The 21,915-nt window shown below is 47.4% G+C and overlaps 2 protein-coding genes across 3 annotated transcripts; both read left to right on the top strand.

Annotated features, from left to right (window-relative positions):
- The first annotated feature begins 1,993 nt into the window (after positions 1 to 1,993).
- On the top strand, positions 1,994 to 4,468 carry LOC121666303 (cytochrome c oxidase copper chaperone). Its single transcript, XM_042031744.1, has 3 exons — positions 1,994 to 2,253; positions 3,759 to 3,867; positions 4,262 to 4,468. Exons 1-2 carry the CDS (start codon positions 2,135 to 2,137, stop codon positions 3,841 to 3,843), a joined length of 204 nt encoding a protein of 67 aa, XP_041887678.1. The 5' UTR covers positions 1,994 to 2,134; the 3' UTR covers positions 3,844 to 3,867; positions 4,262 to 4,468.
- Positions 4,469 to 7,658: 3,190 nt separating this feature from the next.
- Positions 7,659 to 20,827, top strand: POPDC2 (popeye domain containing 2). 2 transcript variants are annotated; one of them, XM_042031743.1, is made up of 4 exons: positions 7,659 to 10,763; positions 13,087 to 13,195; positions 16,464 to 16,824; positions 20,650 to 20,827. In XM_042031743.1, the coding sequence occupies exons 1-4, from the start codon at positions 10,219 to 10,221 to the stop codon at positions 20,730 to 20,732; spliced, it is 1,098 nt and encodes a 365-aa protein (XP_041887677.1). In that variant the 5' UTR covers positions 7,659 to 10,218; the 3' UTR covers positions 20,733 to 20,827. The 2 variants fall into 2 exon arrangements, with proteins under 2 accessions (XP_041887677.1, XP_041887675.1); XM_042031741.1 differs by having other exon boundaries at positions 16,464 to 16,962; positions 20,650 to 20,738.
- The last annotated feature ends 1,088 nt before the right edge of the window (positions 20,828 to 21,915 follow it).

Genomic DNA, 21,915 nt, shown 5'->3' on the forward strand with positions numbered 1-21,915 from the left:
AAAGCTTTAGGAAGAAAAGACAAAGCTATTTAATTTTAAAGGAAAACATGCTTAGTATGTTTCACAAACTAGGAACAAGGCACTGCTTTGGAGAACTGATGTGTGCTTTTGATAGATGTTTCAATTTCAGCTTTTATCTTGCAGCTTGTTTGTGTGAATTTGGGAAAATCATATTTTGTTCAGTTAGTGTAACCTGTACATGTTCCAGATCATCACACCTGGCTGCATGGCCTCACAATGCACATCTGCTGAACCAGGAGGCTGCGTGGGTGCAGGTCACTTGAACAACATTCCCAGACAAATGGCATAGTGGGGAACAGGCTGCTGAGCTGAGATCCATGGATAATTCAGTAGCTGAATTCAGTAGGCTGATTAGGTGAGTGTTACATGGCACTTTCTGCTTCTCCTTGTTCTTGTCAGTGGTCCTACAATTTTGGATCCCCTTAGTACACGATATAAGCTGCCAGTTCTTTTTGACTCTTGCAACACCCTATTAAAACGCCCAGTGCAGCAGCTGCATCCCAGTGGGCATATTCTTCTTTTCCCTTTGCAAGGTCTCAGCAGTGTCATGTCCACTGCTGGCTTGCCCTTCCCACATTACCTGTGTGGGGTATCCCTTTGCTCTGCAATGTGCCTGCCGGTCTCTACGTGTGCAAGTATCACGCTGGAGTCCTCAGGACTGGTGGCAAACACAAATGTAGCACTGGGAGGTGACAGACTATGGCCTAAAACTCAAGCTGTGCCTTGTATGTGGCAGAGATCTAAACAGCAAGAGTGGCTACTGATGCTTTGGTTTGGGACAGACTACAAAGGAAAAGCAGCTCTGTGTCTTCTCCCTCATTGCCCATGCTGTTGTCCACAAAAATCAGATTCGTTACCTGGTGTGCAACAAGACAGTAATTACACACTTAAGAGAGACATTGATTATTTATTTTAGAGGTGTGCAAGCCTGGGTGTTCCGTGGTATTCCACAGATCAAGCACCAACTACCAAAGCTTTTTACTATTTAGACATTTTAGCAAACAAAGGAATTGGTATTCATTGGCTATAAGTTACATAGTTCTCTTATTAATTAGTATTCTGTCTTCTATTGGTTAATGATGTTGTCACTTTTCATGCTAAATAGTCTGCATGCTCAGTCTTCTACAAGTCAGTGTGTTTCTGGTGTCAGTGGTACATGAGTTGGTGGCCACCACCTCCCCCTACCAGAATTAACTTTTACCCAGCTGGAGGTATTTTAACACAATTGCCAAGTTGGCTTTATTAGTTTCTTCCTTATCTTGGGAGTTCTGCCAGATGTCCTTGAAGGCCATAAATTTTGCATTCTTTGTGTACAGGCATCCTTCTTTCCAAGATTTGTGACCCTCCCCCCAGGTCTGAGATCACTGAAGCATGTCAAGCCCTAAACCTTAACAAGGCAATTCTTCCAACAGGTAATTTGTCTTTCTAACACCTGGACAGCACTTGGAGCTTGTTAGCTGCTCTCTGTTTCATAGTCTAAATCTCCTTTCTTGCTGATTAGGCTTGAAAGCATAGAGCGATCCAGCATCAGAGCACATCCTTTTGCAGCAATGCCAAGGGCCGGCCCTGCTGGCCCCCTGCCATGAAACCGCAACATTCATGCTCGCAGTGACGATGACTGTGCTGTATCCGTGTAGCCACCCCCACAAAGAACTGATCCTCTATTTTCCCCACTGGTTGAGTAGGAAAAAAGAGGTTTAGGTGGCTGGCCACAACTTTCAGCGTGGAGCCCAAGGCCGTCACTTGCAGCTCTTGCTGACCGCGGCGGGTGCCAGCTGCTCGCGCCTGACGAGGCCATTTTTCCTCCCCGCTGCCCGCTCCCTCCTTCCGCTTCTGGCTCGTTCAGTACCGAGCTCCCCTGGAAAATGTCACTTTGGCACCGCCAGTACGTAGCAGCCCCCGCCCTCGTTTGGTGACGGCCAACGCCGCTGGGAGGAGCGGGAAGAGGCGGGGGAGCCGGCGGGAGGAGAGCTCCGCACCTGCCGCTCCCAGCAGGCCGCGGGCCGGGAAGGGGCGGGCCAGGCCAGGCCAGGCTTCCCGGAACCAGCAGCGCCCACCCGGCCGCCTCTGGCGCTTTCTCCCCGCGGGCTGAGGGTGCCGGAAACTGCCCGCCATGTCCTCGGTGGCCGCCGCCAGCTGCGACGGCGGGGGCGCGGGGGAGGCGCGGGAGGAGAAGAAGCCGCTGAAGCCCTGCTGCGCCTGCCCCGAGACCAAGAAGGCGCGGGACGCCTGGTAGGGACCCGGCCCCAGCTCCCCGCGGCGGCCCCTCCGCGCCCGGGCGTTCCCCCTTCCCGCCCGTGTGTGCGCCCTGCCCCGCCGGCCTTTCTTCCCTTCCAGGAGTGTGTGCCTCTGCCAGCGTGCGCCCGTGATTTTGGGAGCTCTCCCCACCCCGGACGGAGTGTGCTGGAGCACCCGAGGGAGGAGGGAGAGTGTGGAGAAGGAGAGGAAACTGTCTTAAAAGGATAATGTAGAAGCGAAGAGGTTAATACCTCATAGCCCCAGTTTAAAACAGGTTTCAAAGATCGGCTTTTAATGCTGTTTGTAAATCTTCACTATTATTGATTGACTGAAGCAGCACGTACTAGCAGCTGGTAACATCTTTATTGTTCAGCTGATTATAAATTACGTTCTCTTTTAAATAAAGACAAATACTCTGGGTTTTTTGGGTCTCAGAGGATGATATTTCCCACAGAAGTTCAAAATTTGACGGTGACCTATATAGCTGCATTGGTAATTATAGATTTAGTCATGATCATAGGACCTATAAAATAGTATGAAATGCACCCTCAAAATGGAGCTCCTTAGTCTATGACAGTGAATCTTTAAAGTTTAAAAAACTTTAATCTGATGACCAAGTTGTCTTTTTTTTTTTTTTTTTTTTTTTACTTTGCTGTTGGTATAGATGGTGTTTGGTAGGTAACATAATACTGAACACTGGTTTTGCTAAATTTAGAGGAGCAGGTGTAATTACATGGTAGAGTGAAAGTGAATCCAGGGCCCCCTAAGAAAAGGGTGGTAGGATGGATGTTGCTGGTCAGATGGAGTTGCCCTGGGCAGCCAGGGGACGTGTCCATGCTTGTTGTAATAAAACCTAAGAAGAAAACTAGAGAACAGCTCTGCCATTCAGCCAAAAAGCAAGCCTGAAGTGCTTTTGTGGTATACGTGATATACCAACAACGATAAGCTCTTACTTGGATGATGAGTAACATCAAAAGTTACCATATATGGTGAATAATTTTTTCAACAATAGCTGGATAGGTATTTTGGTTTGTTTTGCTTTTTGCTTCAGGGTCCCTAAAAAGCAACTGAAGTTGGACTAAAGTATCATTTACTGATCAACCTATTCTGTATTGGTCTTACTGGAGAAATTTTGTTGCTTCCCTACTGAATTATTTGAAACTGGCAAGCTCAGCATGTTTGATGACGTGACAGCCTTGTGTTGTATAACAAATCCCCATCTGGACTTGCCCAGAATAGACTCTGGCCTGTTAATAGGAAGTTCTGTTATGCCTGTTGTCAGAGTTTTAGGTGCACAGCTCCAGACTTGGGTAACTTTTTGGGATCGTTTTATATTTCCCAAAACAGCACTACCCTGGACAGGATAGACAAAAAAAAAAAAATCTCTGGACCCTAATAGCGATTTTTAATTGTCCCCAACAGTTTGTCAGTTCTGTTTCTTTGACTAAAAGTAAGTGAACATGTTTTTGCTGAATCCTGGAAATCTTTTTGTTTTGCAGCATTATTGAGAAGGGGGAAGAAAATTGTGGGCACCTGATTGAAGCTCACAAAGAGTGTATGAGAGCTCTGGGCTTCAAGATATGAGTGAGATGAGCAGGACTGAATGGGGTGAGTATGGCCTTCAGGACCTCTGCCTCTGAAGTACCCTGGCACTTCAGCTGGTGCCACTGGAAGGCCCAGAGTACTGTTCACGATGGTGTCCTTACGAGAGAGAAGGCAGAGCAGTCCTCATTGACACTGGAGTCAGCACAGCTGTCCCAGTGAGGGTGGTGAAGCCTTAGGCAGTACACAGCCCCTGTGGGTCACCCTTCCGCAGTAGAGAATGGTGCTGTCTCTGTTGTCTTCTAATAGCTCCAAACCTCAATTTAGATTTCAGATGCTAGGGCACATGGGAGTTGGTTTGTGTGGGTTTGTGCTGGGTTTTTTGTTGACTGTTGAACTGTTGCTCAATATCCAGTGGAAATCCAATGTTTTGTGAAGCTGTGTTTTCTTTCTCTTCTAGATGATGTCTTTGGTGTGACTGTGTTCTGGAAAGCTGCAAAATAAGTTATTTCTGCAAGTTACTTCAAAGAACAGATATAAACAAAGAATCTATTTATAGAGTCTTTAATGATAGAGTGTGCATCACATCTGTAGCTTTTCCACTGCTAGCTCTTGACCGCTGCTATAGAAAATATATTTTTTCCTCTTAATAAAAGTCTGAAAATGACCAATGTTCCTGACTTCTGTCTCTTTTTAAGTAAAGAAATGACAGTGTCCTTCTTACTGAAAACAGTGTGCTGCAGGAATGAGAGAATGAGAAAAGCCTGCTTAATCATTAACACAGGAACACTGATTACTGTGGGGTGGTGTGGTTGAACAGAGAGGACTTCGGTGGGTTTTCCCACTGATGCAAATTGTGAAATCGTGCTAGTAACATTGCCCTCTTACAGCTTTCAGCAGTCATGCTGGAGCTTGTAGTGCTGTTTGTGACAGTAGCTGGAACTATGTTTGTACAAAGGCAACCACAGGCTTACGAAATGAACTTCCTTAGAGTCAAAACTGTATTTCATTTGCCCTGGTCAAATTCTTCCGACGGTTTTTGAATACCATTACTGAGCTTCATTCTTTATAATAAAAAAATCAGGTACTTCCCGTATCAAACTCACTTGAGCTGGTAGTTCTTCAAGGGAAAGGGAGCAGAGGATTGCTCCCTGTCACTGCAAGTGACTTGTATATACAGGTTACTTGCCTGAAAATAAAGCTTTTTTCTATGCTGAGTTTTTGTTGTATTAATTTTGTGCTAGGTGTGCATGGGCTTTTGTTTTCTGGCTTTGTTTTTCAACTGTATGAGATGATAGTGGGAGAGTGGTTGTTGCTTTTGATTCCTTCTTACAGTCTAGAGACAAAGAAGGTGCATTTGCTGATGTGTTACGCATGTGGGGCTTTTTGGCTTCATACTGTGTAATTGTGCAACCCTAATGTTGTTCTTCCTGTGGTGAGTTGACTTTCCTGAAGACGGTATCACTAATTACTTTTTCTCCTGATGAGTTTTCTCTTCAGAAACTGATGATAAAAAATCTGTGCTTTGTCTTGATTTTTCTCTCGGCTTTGATCCTGCTGGAGGGGTGGGTGCTGTCACGATCATTTCTCTGCCTGCTGGGCCCTGCATATCCTGAGCTAGCAGTGGCTTTTGACTGAACATTTAGGATGTGGCACTTGGTGCTGCCTCTGCTGAGACTCACAAGTTGTGTGAGGAGAGTTTAGACTCTTCCTCTGGGAATGTTTTGTGAAGCTTTCAGCCTCAGAGTACGGATGCAGGCGTGGCTCTGGCAGAAAGCATTCAAAGCTGCCTGTGGCACTGTAGCTGTTTGAGGAGCAGGACCTGGTGCTTGCTCTTCTTGGTGTTTATTACTGTCTTGAGGTAGAAACTTGAATGAGGTAGAAACTTGAATAAGGTCATTTCTTGTTGAACCATTGTGTGTCAGAGCTTGAACTGAAGAGAACGCTAAAAGGTGGATGAGCACCAGCTTTGTGGTAGGATGGTTTCTGCAGCAAACTGTGGAAATGTTGCTGCAGAATAGAACAGGGCAGGGAGTGGCCAAGTGAGAATGGAGTTTATATCAGGTCAAGAAACGAAAAAATATTCCTGCACAATTTTACACAAATTCTATTCACTGAAGAATTGGGATGTTTAGACCTCCATGAGGGTAAAAGCATGGCAAGTACTTTAGAAAGTTTTTGGAAATAAGATGAGTGGGATGCTAATGTACCTGTGTGCAACAGGTACAGAAAGGATACTGGACAACTCTATACTTAAAGCAACAATGGAAAAACCTTGTAGTCAAATCAAATTCCTTGCTGAGCAGCTTCATGTCTTACTATGGTATTCCTGTGGAGGGGATTCAGGGCTTCATTCAGCGAGTGGGAGTTCCTGTGTTACTGCTCACTGACAGTCTTGGTGCCAGACACTGCCCTGCACAGGGTGGTGTGTACCTTGGTGTGAAACATGGCAGTAGCAGGAAACTTGACTAAACTACAGAGCAGTACAGCTAGATACAATACATGCCATCTTTGAACCTTTGTGATTCACTGTGGGCTTGTCTGGAGTAGGCTTGACACCTTCCCCAGCAGTTGTAAATCAAATGTGGATATTTTGGAGCTACAGGGTTTATTTGTGTGTAAGTAACAGTTTTGCAGACAAATGCCAGCAATGCACTATATTATAAATAAAAAAAGAGGTGATTTCAAGCCACCAAGGTCTTCAGTGTCCTCAACACAGGTGATTGAACTAGTTTTCAGCTTATGGGATCAGTAGTGAACCTGTAGATTTCCTAAGGGATGGACAAAATAACCAGTCATTCAGCTACTGTGAGATTTGGGACTGATAATCTCTGTGTGGTGTGGCTTTCAAGGACAGAGGATTTATTTGCCAAACATAGTGCAGGCTGTACCTGCATTGCATCATCACATGCAGCTGAATATTAAGTGCTACTGGTTGAGTCCGTTTTAAGTGGGAAAATCAGTGAAGTATCTGTTTCCACACTGCCTGTTTCAGTGCTGGAAAGCTTGATGTCTATTTTTCTTCTTCACAAACACATCTTGTAGTAATGCTTATGTGTTTACTTCCAGGGAAAGGTCTTAATGCTGCTCCAGTGTTTTCTATGAACTTGCCATCTTCATTCCAAGTTGTTTCCAACTTTGGTATGGCCCTTTCCCATTGAATCAGTATTAGCTTTTGAACACTCATCTTGGATGAACCAGCATCTCTGGAAGAAAGACACTCTAATCCAAGGCAAGGCTTGAAAATAAAATGTCTTTTTGGCAATAAGAGGGTTTTTTTACTTTTGCTGGGTGGAAAACTGAAAGTGCTATGCAGATGATCTGTATGGTCATGGTACTGTCAAGCCAGAAAGGAAGATTTAGTCTTGGTGGTTCAATCACTTTACAAATCTTCCTTTTAGAAATTTGGGTCTGAAAACACTAAATTGATTTCTAGTATGTGCTTCGAGATCTGCCTTGTAAAATGCTGTATCATTCTCTCTACAATGTCACTTTGGGACCCAACAGAAAAGTTGTATAGTTTCTAATGAGAGCTTTGGGCTGTTACTGCTGTGGGTTGAAAGCTTCCTGTCTGCCTTCCACAGAGAAGTCACAACAGGTTGTCTTCACCCACGGTGCTAGCTCCGGCATCACTGCAACACCACTGTTTATGTTCTGGAAGATGTCAGATGACGGACTTCTTTTGTCCTAATGAGTCAGTAACTGTGGGATATGCCCAGCCCCTGCCCTGGAGGGATCTCTGCTGAGATAAGAGATTTTGCAATTGCCCGGCAGGACTCCCTGGAAAGGCAACCACTTCTTTGGTCAGGGCGAGAAAAGACAGACCCACAATCCTTTAGGAGACCCAATGCAGATCCTTTGTAACCCATTGGTCTTCACCCATCCCCTGTATCCCTATAAAAGCTAAGGCCTCTGCCCCTGTCAGAGAGCGTTCCCATTGGTGTTTGTAGAAGCAGTGTTTGTAGGGCCTAGGTATGGTTTTATATTTTTTCCTGGGAACCACTTCGGGCCAGATGGTAGCTGGACACAGGCATAGCCTCTCCCCCAGGTAATCAGTTGGAAAGGCCCAGAGACCTGGTGTGATTCTGGGTCCTTCACCAGCAAGTAACACTGTGTTCTAGTTTATTTTCCACTCAGGCATTTACCTAACTGAAGAATGAAATTAATGACTTCCTTTTCTTCCACTTTCTTTGATGTTGCTGCAAAAGGGTTTTGGTGGTATGAAAAGGTAGGAGAAATTGCAATGGTGCTTCTCAGGATGCTTCCTCTAATGTAGTTCTACATTTCTATTCATAGCAGTTCAGTTTTGTCTCACAGATCTTACGTAAAGTGTCTTTCTCCTAAGTGTTCACAATCTTGACATCCCAACTCCCCATTTTATCAGATGTCAGCCTATCTTGGAGATGAGGCTCCTTACAATATGGATTTTTTGCAGAGGCCTAAAGGTAGACAAGTTGTTGTTGGGATCATATAGCGAGTATATGGCAATGATATGAAAAACAGAACCCAGATCCCAAGATTTTTATTGTAGTGCTTAGGCTATAAGATCATCCTTCCTGCTTTGCAGAGAAGGTCAAGAGAAAGTTCCTAATTTCCCCATAACTCTTGCAAATGAGTGCTGTTTTGCTTCAGTAAGTAGGATTTATTTCTTCACTTCACTTAGTTAAGGGGCCACTGAAGACCAGGTTCCCTGTTACACTTTACCCGTAACAGAAGGCACCTTTCTGAATGGACTGTACTCACCCTGTGCAAAGCTTAATTTGTCTTCTTTCCTTCCCACATGGCAACCTGCCAGGATGGCTCTTAGGATCCATGCAGCTCTGTATTGCACGTGGCCTAATCATTGCAGAAGTAAGATTGTACTGGCCGACACCATGATTAATTCTTTAAGGTTGCCATAAAGTATTGCTGCAGCCTTGCCCAGGAGACAGTGTTATTCCAGAGCACTATTAGTGGGAGAGGCAATAAGTGTGTCTTTAACTGAATGGTGCCAGTGGGAATGGTATGTTAGGCAGGGCAGCTGCAAGCTCGGCCTGAAACATGACCACCCTTGAAACCCTATCTCTACCCCACTGACCTGTGCAGGCTGACTTCATACTGTGTTGGGAGACCACGTGGGTTGCGTCAATGCCTGAAATGTAACTGCATCCTGGCAGTGGGGCAGATCCTGCCTGTGTGACTGATAACGTGTTACTTGAAGCAGAGGAGGAATTGCATTTATGCATGTTTTGTGTAGCTGACCGTGGAGGACTGACCTCAAAGGCTTCCTCTTGTGCCTGTGTCCTGGGTTACCTGAGTGGTAAGTGTTGGCTGTCCTCTTTGGACTAAATGAAGGTCTGGGGCAGGTTCCAAATAGCTATTAAAAAACTGAAAATGTGAGATGATGTTTCTCAAGAGTGCTTCTCAACAGAGCCTTTAGCCCCTCAACTAGGATTTCCCCACAAAACATGTTTCCAAGTGTTACACACTCTCAAAGCTTTTGGCAGAATAGTCTTGTCTTCATGATAGATGAAACTGGGTGCCAGAGGCTTGTTTGCTCTCGTTTTATCCCTTGCATTCACAGTTCTCTGGCTGTGCAGATCTTTTCCTTGTGCCCCTTGATCTAAAACACCCCATGAGAGGGAGCTCCCTGGTGTAAGAGGGGGCTGTGATGCACCTGGAAAGTATTAATTGAGAGCCTTCTCTTCTCTTCTCTTGCTAAGTCCCTGCCACAGCTACGAGCCTCAGTGGGAATAGGGGGTAACCTTTTTCCTTTTTTATGCTGGGTGAAAGTCACTCTCTCGCAGGAGTGCAGGGTGGTGGAGAGCCCGATGTGTGACTGGAGCTCGCCACAATAAGCTGGTTGTTTTCCCTTCTCCTCTCCCCTCCTCGCGCTGCGCTGGGCTTATCTGGCTGCCTAAGTTATGTTAAGTAGCGGGTGCATGCTTGCTCTCTGTTCTCGCTGCTTTTGCTCCTTGGATTTCAATTCCAAACATGGTTATCCATTTGGGGTCTCTCTCCGTTCCACTGCCAAGAGATACACATTCCACACTCAACACCAGCTCCCTCTGCTGCTCTCTCACGGTCGCTATTCCATTTGCCGGAGCGCAGGCGAGACAGAGTGCAAGGAGATTTCTGTCCTGTGAGTTTTCCAGCTAATGGCCTCTACTCTTTTTTTGACTGAGCTCTTTTGGCCTCACGTTTGCCAGCTTCTTTTCTCACCATTGTGGCTAAGAAGGGGGCCAGCTGACAGTTTGTGAGTCACAAAGAGGAGAAGCGAACCCTTTTGGAATTTTTCGGGTGCAAAAACATTTGGCAGCGCTTTTTTAACATGTCGCTCTGAAGCAGTGCTGTGGGACCAGACAGTGCTGAGGAGGAAGAGAGGAAGAACGGCTATCCAGCAGCCCTGGTTTCAAACCTCTGCAGCACCCTTTGTGTATGACAATTCACTTTGAGCGCAGGACGGCTGGGGAGGGTGGGGATTGGGGAAGGATGAGCGCAAACAGCCCCTCTTGGGAGCAGGCTGTTCTCCGGCCTCCGGTGTGTGATGCCTGGAAGGAGATTATGGAGGAAGCAGCCTATCAGCTGGCCAGCTGCATTGTCCTCCTGGGTTACATGGGGGGAAGTGGCATCTTTGGGTCCCTCTATATCTTCGGCCTCCTGGCCCCAGGCTACTTGTGCTATGCTCTGTGGGGCTGGCTGAGCGCTTGTGGGCTGGATATCTTCATCTGGAACATGCTGCTGGTCCTCGCCTGCTTGCTTCAGCTGGCTCACCTGGCTTACCGGCTCCGCAGAAACACCATCCCGGAAGAGTTTGACCTCCTCTACAAGACCATGTACCTGCCCTTGCAGGTGCCCCTGGAAGTCTACAAAGAAATCGTGAAGTGCTGTGAAGAGCAGGTCCAGTCGCTAGTCAGAGACCAGAATTATGCGGTGGAGGGCAAGACGCCCATTGACCGCCTCTCATTGCTGCTGTCTGGCAGGTAAAGGCTCCCCTCTTTCTGAACAAAGTCTGACAGCAAAGTGCTGTGGCTTACTGTTATATTTTCACCCTCTGTAGGGTGAGGATTGTGTCCTTCCCCTGAAGAGGATCTGAGATATGCATCAGTTTGTTGGGGAAGGGGGAAATTTGCTTTTTGGGGGGTTAGTTTTCTTCTGTTTTTCTAACTTAAGACAATTGCAGGGAATGGTTTGCAGACTCAAGCTATGGGCAATGAAGTAGCCAGCTCAGCCTTACCTGTGATACTTTTGATGAATCCTTACCCCTTTCTCTGTCATTTTGAAGTGATCTTATTTATGATGGGAGCAGACTGGCTGTGAGAAAGTGTTTCTCAAGGCAGGAGGGCAGTGTCTGGACCTGTGGTCTCTGTGGGTACCAGGCACACCTCTGTGATGTGAAGAGCTGTGTGCTGAGTGTGCTGAGGCCTCAGTTCACCTGCTCTCCCTGGCCAGCAGTGTTCAGGGAGAGGTTCCTGTTCCCAACATCCCAGCCCTCAGGGCTTTGTCATTTTTCACTTTGAGCATCATTTCATCAAAAGAGAAAGTATTCTCCTGTGGTGGATCCTGCCTAATCCGGTGTCTTTCTTTCCCTGTGCTGTCAAGCATTTGTGATACTCCTTCCTCTGGACCACCAAGGAGAGCCTCAGGGACCTCTAGACAGTCTCACTGGAGATTTGATTGAATGAACTGTGCTGATCAAGTACTGGCATTTATTCACCTGAGATCCTGTGGCATGCCTGTAGCAGCATATCTACTTAATGATTTGCAAAATCCAGATGCATACAAATAGCAATAGTGTTGGCTTCCAGGCTGCTGCCAGGAACTTGGCACTAATGTTACGTAAGAATGAGAAAGGAAGAAGATCTCTAAATAGGAGCAGTGCTGAGCTGCAGGAGGTGTGTCTCACAAGGATTTTCCTTTGGGAATACAAAGCATCACTTGGGGCCATGTTTTACTGCAGTGGCCAATCCTCTTTGGTGAGGGAGTGTGCAATGAAGAATGGCTGACCTTCCTTTTTTTTGATGTTGGTCCCTTTTCTAAGATGTGTTAAGAGCAGGATGTTGAATGGCAAAGCACTGGAAGGTAATTTGGTATGTGCATTTCCGTTAGTGCTTGCCCTTACCAAACATCTCTGCTGAGCAGTTGGCTCTGAAATTTACTGTATCTGCAAATAATATTGATGGGGAAGAGTCTGTGCTGTCTTAACCTGCACTGGATAATGTGATGCTGCTCTGTGGACATGGAAGTGCTGCAACAGACAGTAAGGTGGTGATGGTGGGTGGTTGTTGGGCTCTCTTTTGCAGTGGGAACTATGCATCTTGGCTGGTACATGGAGATGGGAATGGATTTACATTTCCTGGTACCCACTGTATTGCCTTGTGAGGTCTTTGCTGACCCAGCACAGCATTGCTACTATTATGGTGCTCTCTCTTTAACTGAACAAGTGGGTTCTTGGAAATGCAGAATATGCCTGGATCAGGAAATGTGCCTTGCAATCCCTGACCCTTCCAGGCAGCACTGCCAGCTGATTAGAAGCCAAAGGTAAACTGAGTCTTCTAACTCCTGAAGGCAAGAAATGCCTTTGTGGATTGTACAACAGGGGTACATGGTGATGGGAAAGCAAGAGGCCCCAAGTCTGGTGATGCAGAGCTATGAATAGAACTCCAGAGCACCCTGCCATTGTCTTTGCTCCAGGCCTGTGCAGGTCCTTCCCTAGTCCCACAGCAGAGCTGAGTGCGTGTTTGACCTTGACACTGGCAGGCAATTGTAGCAAAAGTAGGCGAAAGGGATACTTAGAAGGCCAAGAGAAAGTGAGCAGTAATGTGCAGCAAACTATGAGCTCACAGGGTGGTCTGTCAGGAACCATGGGCAGCATGATTTTGGGGGATTCTGAGTGTAATGACTTCCCAATACCGAGACAGGGGATGCCTCTGTGCAGTCCTGGGGATGGTAGGAAGACACAAGCACAAAGAGACACAGGCTGGCTTAGAAGTACCTAGAAAGCAGCAGCAGTCCTGTGGGCTGAAAAGTCCTGGGTTAGGACCAAACATTGCACCTGTGAGGGCTGTCTTCGTAGCAAGAAACAGAAAACAGATGAAATATGGGGAAGTGGCAGCAAATAGTTTCCCACAGAGAAAGGAGGGATAGCCTCATCACTAAAGCACCTGCAGCTGTCCCAAGAGCGTACGAGACGTGTGTGAGACAAGTATTTCTTTCCTCCCTGGTGGGACACACTGTGTGAGCCATCAGGTTTGTGTGACACCTGTTTTGTGGGCTAAGCCTGTGTGCCTCACCTGTCCCCTGCAGGATCCGAGTGTGCCAGGATGGACAATTCCTTCACTACGTCTTTCCATACCAGTTTCTGGACTCTCCAGAATGGGAGTCACTGCGACCCTCTGAAGAAGGAACTTTCCAGGTAACCCCAGCTCAGCTTCACTCCTTGCTGCTTTGCTGCATGTCTGAGAAGGGGATGGAGGGGCCTCATTACGCCATTCAAAGCTGACCAGGAATACTTTCCTCCCCTTCCTGGTGGTTTAGCCAGCACAGAGTTGTGTGGTCAGCTGTTTTACCTTTTTTTCCACCTTGTTCTGAAGACCTCAGGGCATGCTCCTACTATCTGCTGATAGCAAGGAGGGTGGAGAATGGTGCTCCCTCCACTTTATCAGGGAATGGAGGTGTCAAATTGCTGGCTCTCTTCCATTATGGTGTTCCCTAGTATGTATACTGATGAGTTTGCCCTGCACGCTGCTAGCAGGGTGCATTGTGCTAGCATCAGGATGGCAGCCGTGGCAATATGCAGCAGTGATGTAAATCCATAAACATCCTGTTCCTCACAGAAGTTTCTGATGGTCATGTGTTTTGGGTGGAGAAGCAGAAAGGATGATTCACACCCCAATATGGTTCTTTCTGAGCAGAAAAATCCCCTGCTCAGAGGCCAGACCAATTCTCATTTGCAGTAACTGAAAGGATTTTGGCCTTGCTGTCAACACCCCACAGTGTTTCTTTGGCTTTCCTTCTGGAGAAGATTACTTAAGCCTACATTCCTCTGTCTTTAACTCACATCTCAGGATGGCCTGATACCTGTCAGGATGTCAATCTTGATTATGTCAATTAGGGCATATGAGGAGGGATTTTGCTAATCCCTTGGGAGCACCATGGTCATGAGGGAATGATGCTTTCTCATGAGGGTAGCCCCAGGCAGACTTGGTTAAACTAGGGCAGCTCTCCAAATCTGCTTTCCTAGGCTCTGAATTTGGCTCATGTGTGAAAGGGTCAGGGTGATTGCTCCTGAAAACAGTGCCATTGCCAGTGGTTATGGCTGCAGGAGATAGCTGTGGCACAGGGCTACAGATGGTGAGCAGAAATAGGGATGTCGGACCAAGGTAATGAAGCAGAAAAGCTTGTGTATATACATATATGCGTGGCTATACTAGAGCTGGTGGTATCTCATGTTTTGCACAGGTCTTCAGTCTGGCAGCAGACTGCTGCTAGCTTCTGGGCTGTATTTGCCCAAGAATCCAGCAGGGAGAGTGATGGCTGCCCAGTGCTCCAGGCAGGGAAATGGCTGACTGCAGTGGCTGACAGCAGGCACGCAACCTGTAAAGACATTCACAGCATTTTCAGAGCTAATTTCCGTGGAACTGAATGTTCCCAGACCTCCTGAGGGTCTTTATCTGTGGTGTTGGAGACAGCTTGGGAGCAGGCTGGTGCTGGGCTGCACTAGCCCTGCCAGCACCATGCTCTTGGCACCTTTCCTGCTCTGCAAGACAGGGCTGGTCAGTGAGGTCAGCTGTGCCTGGCACCAGAATGGGGAGGTAGAGCCCTAGGTAGGGAGGGCCACGTGCTGGAAATGCCTAAATGCCACATCTGCTTACTGAGGAGCATGAAGAAGTAGCAGCTGTGTGAGACCAGCAGTCATCGGGTGTGACTTGAGCAGTCCATGTACCTGGAAGGACCTTACTCTTGATGCCCATGCTTAATTGTCATGATGTGCTGCTTTTGGCAGCTGTTTAACCCACTAGTCCTCACCTGAGCAGTTAATAAAACTCTCTCCCTTATCTCAACCTTATTCCTAGCAATGCAATAATTTGGTTTAAAAAGTGCATGTTGAACTCTGGGTCTTTGCTGGAGGAGGGCATGGAAGGTTTTTCTTGCCCAAGGTTTTGCTTTCCCCATGGCTCTCTGGATTGAACAGTTTCAGTTCTGAGCCCGCTGAAAAATGGCAGAAGCATGACTTGGTCTACAAGAATAGCTGGTTTCCTTGAGCTTTCTGCTTTGGGTGTCTGCTTCCCACAGGACTGCTGGATCGCAGTGCCTGAAGGAGTTTGGTTTCAGGGCTGGCACTTTCCCCCAGAAGGCTGAATTACAGGCTCCTGCTGATGCTGGAGCACTTGTGTCAGGAGGGATTAATGAGTGAAATCTGTCTTGCTGTCCTGGTTAGGTGGCAGGTTTGCTTACTGCATCTCAATCCCTCAAAAGAAGGGATCACTTTTGATCACTGTGTCAGAAGTTGGTTCGGAAAATGAGTTTCACTTCAATTTCCTTGTGACCCTTCTTTTTGCTTGCCTGGCCTGGGAAAGTTCTCAGGTTTTATCTCCTATATTTCTTTCATCAGACAGCTGTTTGCAGGGCAATGGCATTAAATATCAAACCCAAGGACACACACATGCGGCCAAGCCATGTTCAGCTTCCCAGTGGCCCTCTGCCATGGCGGCTGACCAAGGAGACCCCTGGGTATAAGAGTGAAAGGGAGCCCCTGGGATATTTTGGCTCTGGCACTTATTCGCATGCCAGTGTCTCCATTACACTCAGATGTTCTTCTTTGGCCCAGGGCAGTTTGACCCTTCCTTCATTTCTTGTCTTTATTGTTATTATTTATTATAATATACACTTACATACTATATAATGTTTTTTACTGGAACTAGTCTTGTCCTACAGCTAGGGGGAAAAAGTCTCTCTTTACATTGGCAAAACAAGAAACAATACGAAATGTTCTCTAAAATCAATCCAATAAACCGTCATGAGTTTTTTACATATACACGAACACAATAAAACCTCATTATTTCCTCTCTCACTGATCTGTGCTGCCATGTCCTTCAAGGCCATTCAGCCCTACAGAGTCCAGCAGAACTGCTGAGACAGGATGTCCCTCTGGCATAGGATGACCAGGCAAGACTTTCAGGTGGCCCTTCCAACACTCAGGGCCTTCTGGGGCTGTGCAACCCAGCAGCAGAATGGGTCAGCAGCCTCCCACAGGGCTACTTGCTGGCAACTCAAACTGGCTGGGCATGCAGAAACATCCCCCTCTGTAGCATTTCTGTGGGGGGATAGGGGTGTCTGTGCTGCCCTGTTCATCTCAGCTACATCCCTCAGAGGTCAATAGGGAGCACTATTTGAATGCAAGAGCGTGAAACGTAGCCATCCACGTGGTTGGATTCAATGAGGATGTGGTACTAATTGCATAGGAAAATGGAGTCTTTGCATCCTTAGGGAGAGGAAACAGCAGCGGGTAAGGATTTATCCAGTCGTTAACCAGGACAATCTGGCTCTCCAGCCCCACCATCTCCAAGGAGAATAGGCACCAAAGGGGCTGAGGGCCTTCCCTGGAGTGAAGCACATGGCTCCAAGGTGGGTGACCCCTGCCCAGGCAGTGGGACTGACTCCACTCACTCTCTGCCTCACAGGTCACGCTGACAGCCGAGACCGATTGCAGCTACATCACTTGGCCCAGGAAGAAGCTGTATCTCCTCCTGAGGAAGGACCGCTACATCGCCCGGCTCTTCTCCTCCCATCTGGGCTATGACATCTCAGAGAAGCTCTACTCCCTCAACGAGAAGCTCTTCGCCAAGTTTGGCCTTCGCTTCGACATCCGTTTGCCCAGCCTCTACCATGTCCTTGGGCCAGCCTCCTCTGAGGGGGAGTCGGAGGACTGTGAGGAGCTGCTGCCTGCCTCTGGCCAGGCCAGCGTCTCTGAGCCGCAGCCGCCACGGCCGCCACTGCCGGCTTCACGCCCCCGGGCGTCCCGGCCTGACAGTGACCTGCTGGGTGAGGACTCCACCAGTCTTGTCTTGGAAGATTTTGCTGAGTTGCCGGGGTCTTTTATGGACTATGTGAGCGAAGGGGAGTATATGAAGTGAGGGCACTCCTGGCACGGGCACACCTCACCCTGTGTGGGACCCTTGTGTAAGTACCCACTTGCAGAGCAAGTCTTTCCCGTGATGCATCTGCCTGGACAGAGCAGTGGCTGCCATTTGCCATGGGTTTGCACCTCTGCAATGTTTTTTTGGCCTGCTGCCCTAAGGAATCCTAGAAGGTGGGCTCAAGCTATGTGATTTTCTTAAGGAAATGCAGGAGGGCAGAGACTTGGCTCCAGGCACCAGTTCTACTGTGGGGTAGAAGGGCCAGTAACCTGACCATAGAAAGCTCTTCCCTGCCCAGTTCTCTCCCCATCCCTCAGGAGAGGCAGAAAAACTGAAATGGTGTCTAGGCTGGCAGGTGGTACACGAATGGTCACAGAGACCATGAGGTAGAGCTATGCCAGGAGATACTCCAGTACTGAGCTGAGCAAGAGCTCTGCAGGTGAGAGAGCCCACATCCCAGGAGATGCCAACAGGACTAGAAACAGCTCCAGGGTTTATAGCCGATTGGTAGCCAGGAGTTGCTATCAACCCTGCAAGTGCTCAGTCTGGACAGGGGGAGAAAGCTCAGAGTCCTTCCTCTCCCTGTCCATTGCAGCTCATCCCAGCATTTGATCTGTTCTCCTTGTTTCTACTGAGATCCCTCTCTGCCAGATCAGTAAGGTAGTGAAAAGTCTGCCCTGGGTGGTATAGGTCTTGCCTCCAGTCACTCTGGGTGGACTGACAGGCTAAACATTGTTTTAAGATGCCCCAAACTCTGCTTTCCAATGAGTGGGAATTAGTCGCTCTCTTCCAAAATGCCAGCTCCTTAGTCCGCAAGGGAAAAGCATTCCTGTGCCTGGTGGCTGTTGGGGCAGAGGAACAATGCAGGCAAGCAGAAATAGATGGGAGAGTAGCTTGTGCTTGAAATTCAAATCCAAGTGGCCAAGAGAGAAATTCCACCCTGAGCTACTTTTAGCTATCCACTGCATGCCAGCTGCTACACACCAGCTGCAGACCCCAAAATGTGCATTCCTGCTGCCGCCTCACAATAATCCAGCTGCCAGGCACCAAGTTTGGGACTAGGATTTCTGTTCTAGAAGTGACCCCTGCATGTGTTCCAGTTGGGTCCGCATGGCAGGGAGGAGGGTTGGGCTGCAGCTGGGGAGGCTGTCTTCCATCAGGCAGCCTTGAACACAGTGCAACATTGTGCCCTACTCTTCTCTGTGCCTGCTGGGGTCTACTTCTACCTGTGCTGTGGACTCAGTGGCAGGGAGCATTGGCTCCTGGCATGAGCCCTGACAAGTCTGCAGTTTTCTTCATGTTTTCTGGGATATGAAGAACGTGGCCAGGGAAGGAACAAGCGTATTTGGTTTTGGCTGAATCAGATAAAGAGTCAGCAAGAGTTCTGATTAGGGTTTTGTTGTTGGGGTTGGTTGTTTGGTTTTGTATGGTTGGTTGTTTGGTTTTGTATGGTTGGTTGTTGTTTTCTTTTTTAAGGAGGCACAGAGAGAAAAAAAAAAATCCACATTTGTTCTAGGGATATGAAGTCCCTGATTTTGCTGGTAGACTGCTGGAGATACGAATTTGCAGCTTTTTCAGTCCTTACTTGGAGAGGCAGGAACACTGAATCACTTATGAGAGAGCCATCCTCCTGGCTGTCAGGAGTGTCTGTGAACACACGCAATCACAAGTGAATGCAAGTAGTGTTGCAAACATGGTGAAGTCACTTTGCCTGAGCTTTGATTCCACTTTGCCTTCTCAGAAGGAGGATATCCATTCTCAGATCATTGGTAGAATTCTTCTCGTTGATCAAGCTCAATAAAACCAGAATTTCAAATGCAATTTTAAAAGGTAGGCGGCAAGGAACACTGTAGCTTTTTTTGAAAAATTTCCACCCATTTTTGGCAGTGAGGCAATACTGTGAACATACACAGAAGAGGTGTGTGCATGTTGGGCAAAACTTTGCTACACAGCAGAAAGCTATTCTTTCTTTCACACAGTCCTGTGTGAGCTGGAAGCTTTTGTCTTTCTACATCTTGTGACTGAGACAGTATCAAGGACTGCTGATATTTGCAGCAGAGACCTGCAGTAAAAGCCCAGATGTTTAGAGGCTGTATTTGAGGTGGGAGAGGAGGATGATCTCCTTGTCTGTCAGTCTGGAGACAATAGCCAGTGTGGTATTTTAATTTTTAAGGTAATTAGACAAGGAATCCAAAACTTTAGTGTGTTCATAACGGTGGAATGAGCACTTCCCTGTTACCCTGCTCAGCACTTCTGTGTCCTAATCACATCACATCCCAGCACATCCCACATCACATTGCAGCACAACAGCAATTGTCATATCTGGATGATATTCCACAGCGACTTGGGTGTCTCGCCACAAATACTAATAATACAGAAAGGCTGCAGGTTTTCCCTCTGTCGAAACACTTGTCACAGCTCAGCAAATAATCCGAGTAGGTCTGCCATGGCTCAGGTAAAGCACTTTCATAACTTTTTCCTACCTCTGTAATAAACAGGGAAATTCCCTGCAGTGTCATTGTTCAAAGTAAATCCCTGAGGTCAGAGCTTCCCTGGGGCTTTCCCCTGGTCTGTGCTCTTATCTCCTTCCCCAGTAACTCCCAACATGGGTAATCACCTTGCATCTCTCTAAATTCCCCATGCTGAAGTGCTTCTGTGGGTCACGTTCCTTTTCCTTTTCTGTCACTACAACAGCCACCTTGCAACACTACAGTGCAGGAGGGCAGTTCCTGAATGCCCAAAGTGCTACAAAGGTCTTACACAAGAAAATATTCATGGGAGATGTTCCTTTTCTTCTTTGCCTCTGTTTCATGTTTCTTTTTAATCACATAGCAATAATCTCAGTGCTATCACATAATTTGGGAAGCCTTTCCCAAGGCCTCTGGTCAAATGCAGTGTGCTTTTGAGGATCATTGCCTGTCAGTGCTGAAAGACTGAAATTCTCTGAACTCAGGGCTCCAACAGGGAGATATATTGGCCTACTATTCATATCGTCTAGTTCCTTGAAAGCGTTTCTAGTCTGCTTATGAGTAAGATGGACTGTGATGTCCCACTGATGAGCACATTCTTTCTCTAAGGAGGATGCTGCCTGTTCAAAGGAGGCAGGTTCAAAGGTTCTGTTCAATACTTGCTTTAACAGTGTACTGCTGTATAGCTCAGTGCCCCAGAGGAAACTAAGATTTATTCCTTGCATGGAAATTTAAACAATCAAAAGCAACCTGCTTTCTCTCCTGTTCATATTGCATTTGTTCTAGTTTGTTGCTATCAAGTGCTTGCAGGATGTGTAGCTGTTGCTACCTGGTTTTTTACAGTTACATCTTGGGGCTGCCTTTCTATTTTGTGGGTGAGGTGGGTGGATGGATGCTTGATGGTCTGCAACTTGGTATCTAAGTTAGTAGTTAATGTTTTGTGCCTGCTTTGAGAGCAAAAGGAAAGGAACTGTGGGCTTTGTTTCACCAATATCACAGAAGGCACTTTGGAGAGGTTTGGTTTTGCCATCTCAGAATGGGTGCACGACCCTGTTTCCTGATTTACCAGTTGAAGAATTATGTAGTTTTGCATATTCATTTAGGAGGGGAGGGGAGAAGAACAAGTAATGGTGGGCTCCATGAGGTTTGTGTCTTGGAAAAATTTGAAAGTACTGATAGTAACGGTGTGTCTCTGTCTCTCTCCCCCCCTCTCTCTTCCCCGGCCCCCTTTTCCTCCCTCCTCCACTGCTTTCCTTTTGCAGCCTCCGAAAACCATCTCCAGAGTTCTCACCCTCTCTGCAAAGGACGAGCCCCTCTGGCTCCCACTCAGACCCCCGAACTCTAGGGAACAACAGGCTGTTTTGATCCTGAAGCCCCTCCAAGGGAGCAGATGCTCACACAGGTTTTTGACCACAGAGACACTCTTTAGCATGTCTGCCAGCAGACATCTACACTCAGGAGCACATGAAGCACATGCTTAAGACTGCAGTGTGACACTCCAGCACCTCCCACCCCATGGTTGCTCACCAGAGCTGCCTTCCCCAGTGTGCTTCCACGGTTTGTTTTCTAGTCCTGCCTCTCTGAGGTGTGTCAGCAGCTCTGTCACCAAAGTGCACTGATACCTCTGCAAGCAATACCAGCCTGCTTGCAGAATCTGTGTTCCCTTTGATTCACTGATTCCCATTAAAGTCAGAGATTAAACTAACAGTGTTTGAGGATTTGAAGAGGGAGAGAACAGTGGGAGGGGGGAAGGATTTGAAAAGGGAGATCACTTGAGGTGATCACAAGGCACAGAGTGGACAGGGCAAGGGAAAATGGGCCACCTGACAGCTTTGATAAAGGGCTTGCAATGGAGTGTTTGATGATATGCATCTCACTGGGCATCTGGTCTAGTAAGACCAGAAATTACCTTTCCAGGAGTTAGGATTTCTCATTTATGACAAGCACAACTTCTCCAAGAAGCTGGTGAAAAAAGACTTCTGGTGAAAGGTTGTTTGTTTGCATTGATTCATTTGAAATAAGAAAAAGAAGGAATTGGGACTGGGAAGAGGTGTAGTCAAGAACCCTTTTTTCTGTGTGCTCAAGGGGGAGTGACCTCAGGATGCACAAACATCGAATGAAGGAGGAGTGGATACAAAATATCTGTGAAGAGAGCAGCCATTGGTAGGAAGGACAATGCCTTAATGAAAATAGTGTGGAGATAGAAGGCCTCTTCCAAGTTCAGCTGCAACAGGATTTGTCTGATGAGCTTCCACAGCCACTTCCTCAGTCAGGAAATTGGAAGTACCTGTGGAGGAATCCTGTGTCTCGCAGAGCTTGGTGCAATCAAGTTGAGCAGTGGGGGTAGGAGCCTCTCCAGGGCAGGTATTCAGGGAAAGAGCAAGGAGTGTCAGTCCCTCTGTCAGTACAGGGAAGTGTGTCCTTCAGTGCCTCTTGGGGGTACAGCCATTCTGCCTGTGGGACTGGCTTTGTGTCAGCCCTGGGTTGGTGGAGGCAGCCCCACCTGCCCTGCCCTGCTCTGCTCACAC

The sequence above is a fragment of the Corvus kubaryi genome, unplaced genomic scaffold (assembly GCF_017639235.1).
Source record: "Corvus kubaryi isolate FWS band 111438036 unplaced genomic scaffold, C.kubaryi_AGA036_p1.0 37341, whole genome shotgun sequence".
NCBI lineage: Eukaryota > Metazoa > Chordata > Aves > Passeriformes > Corvidae > Corvus > Corvus kubaryi.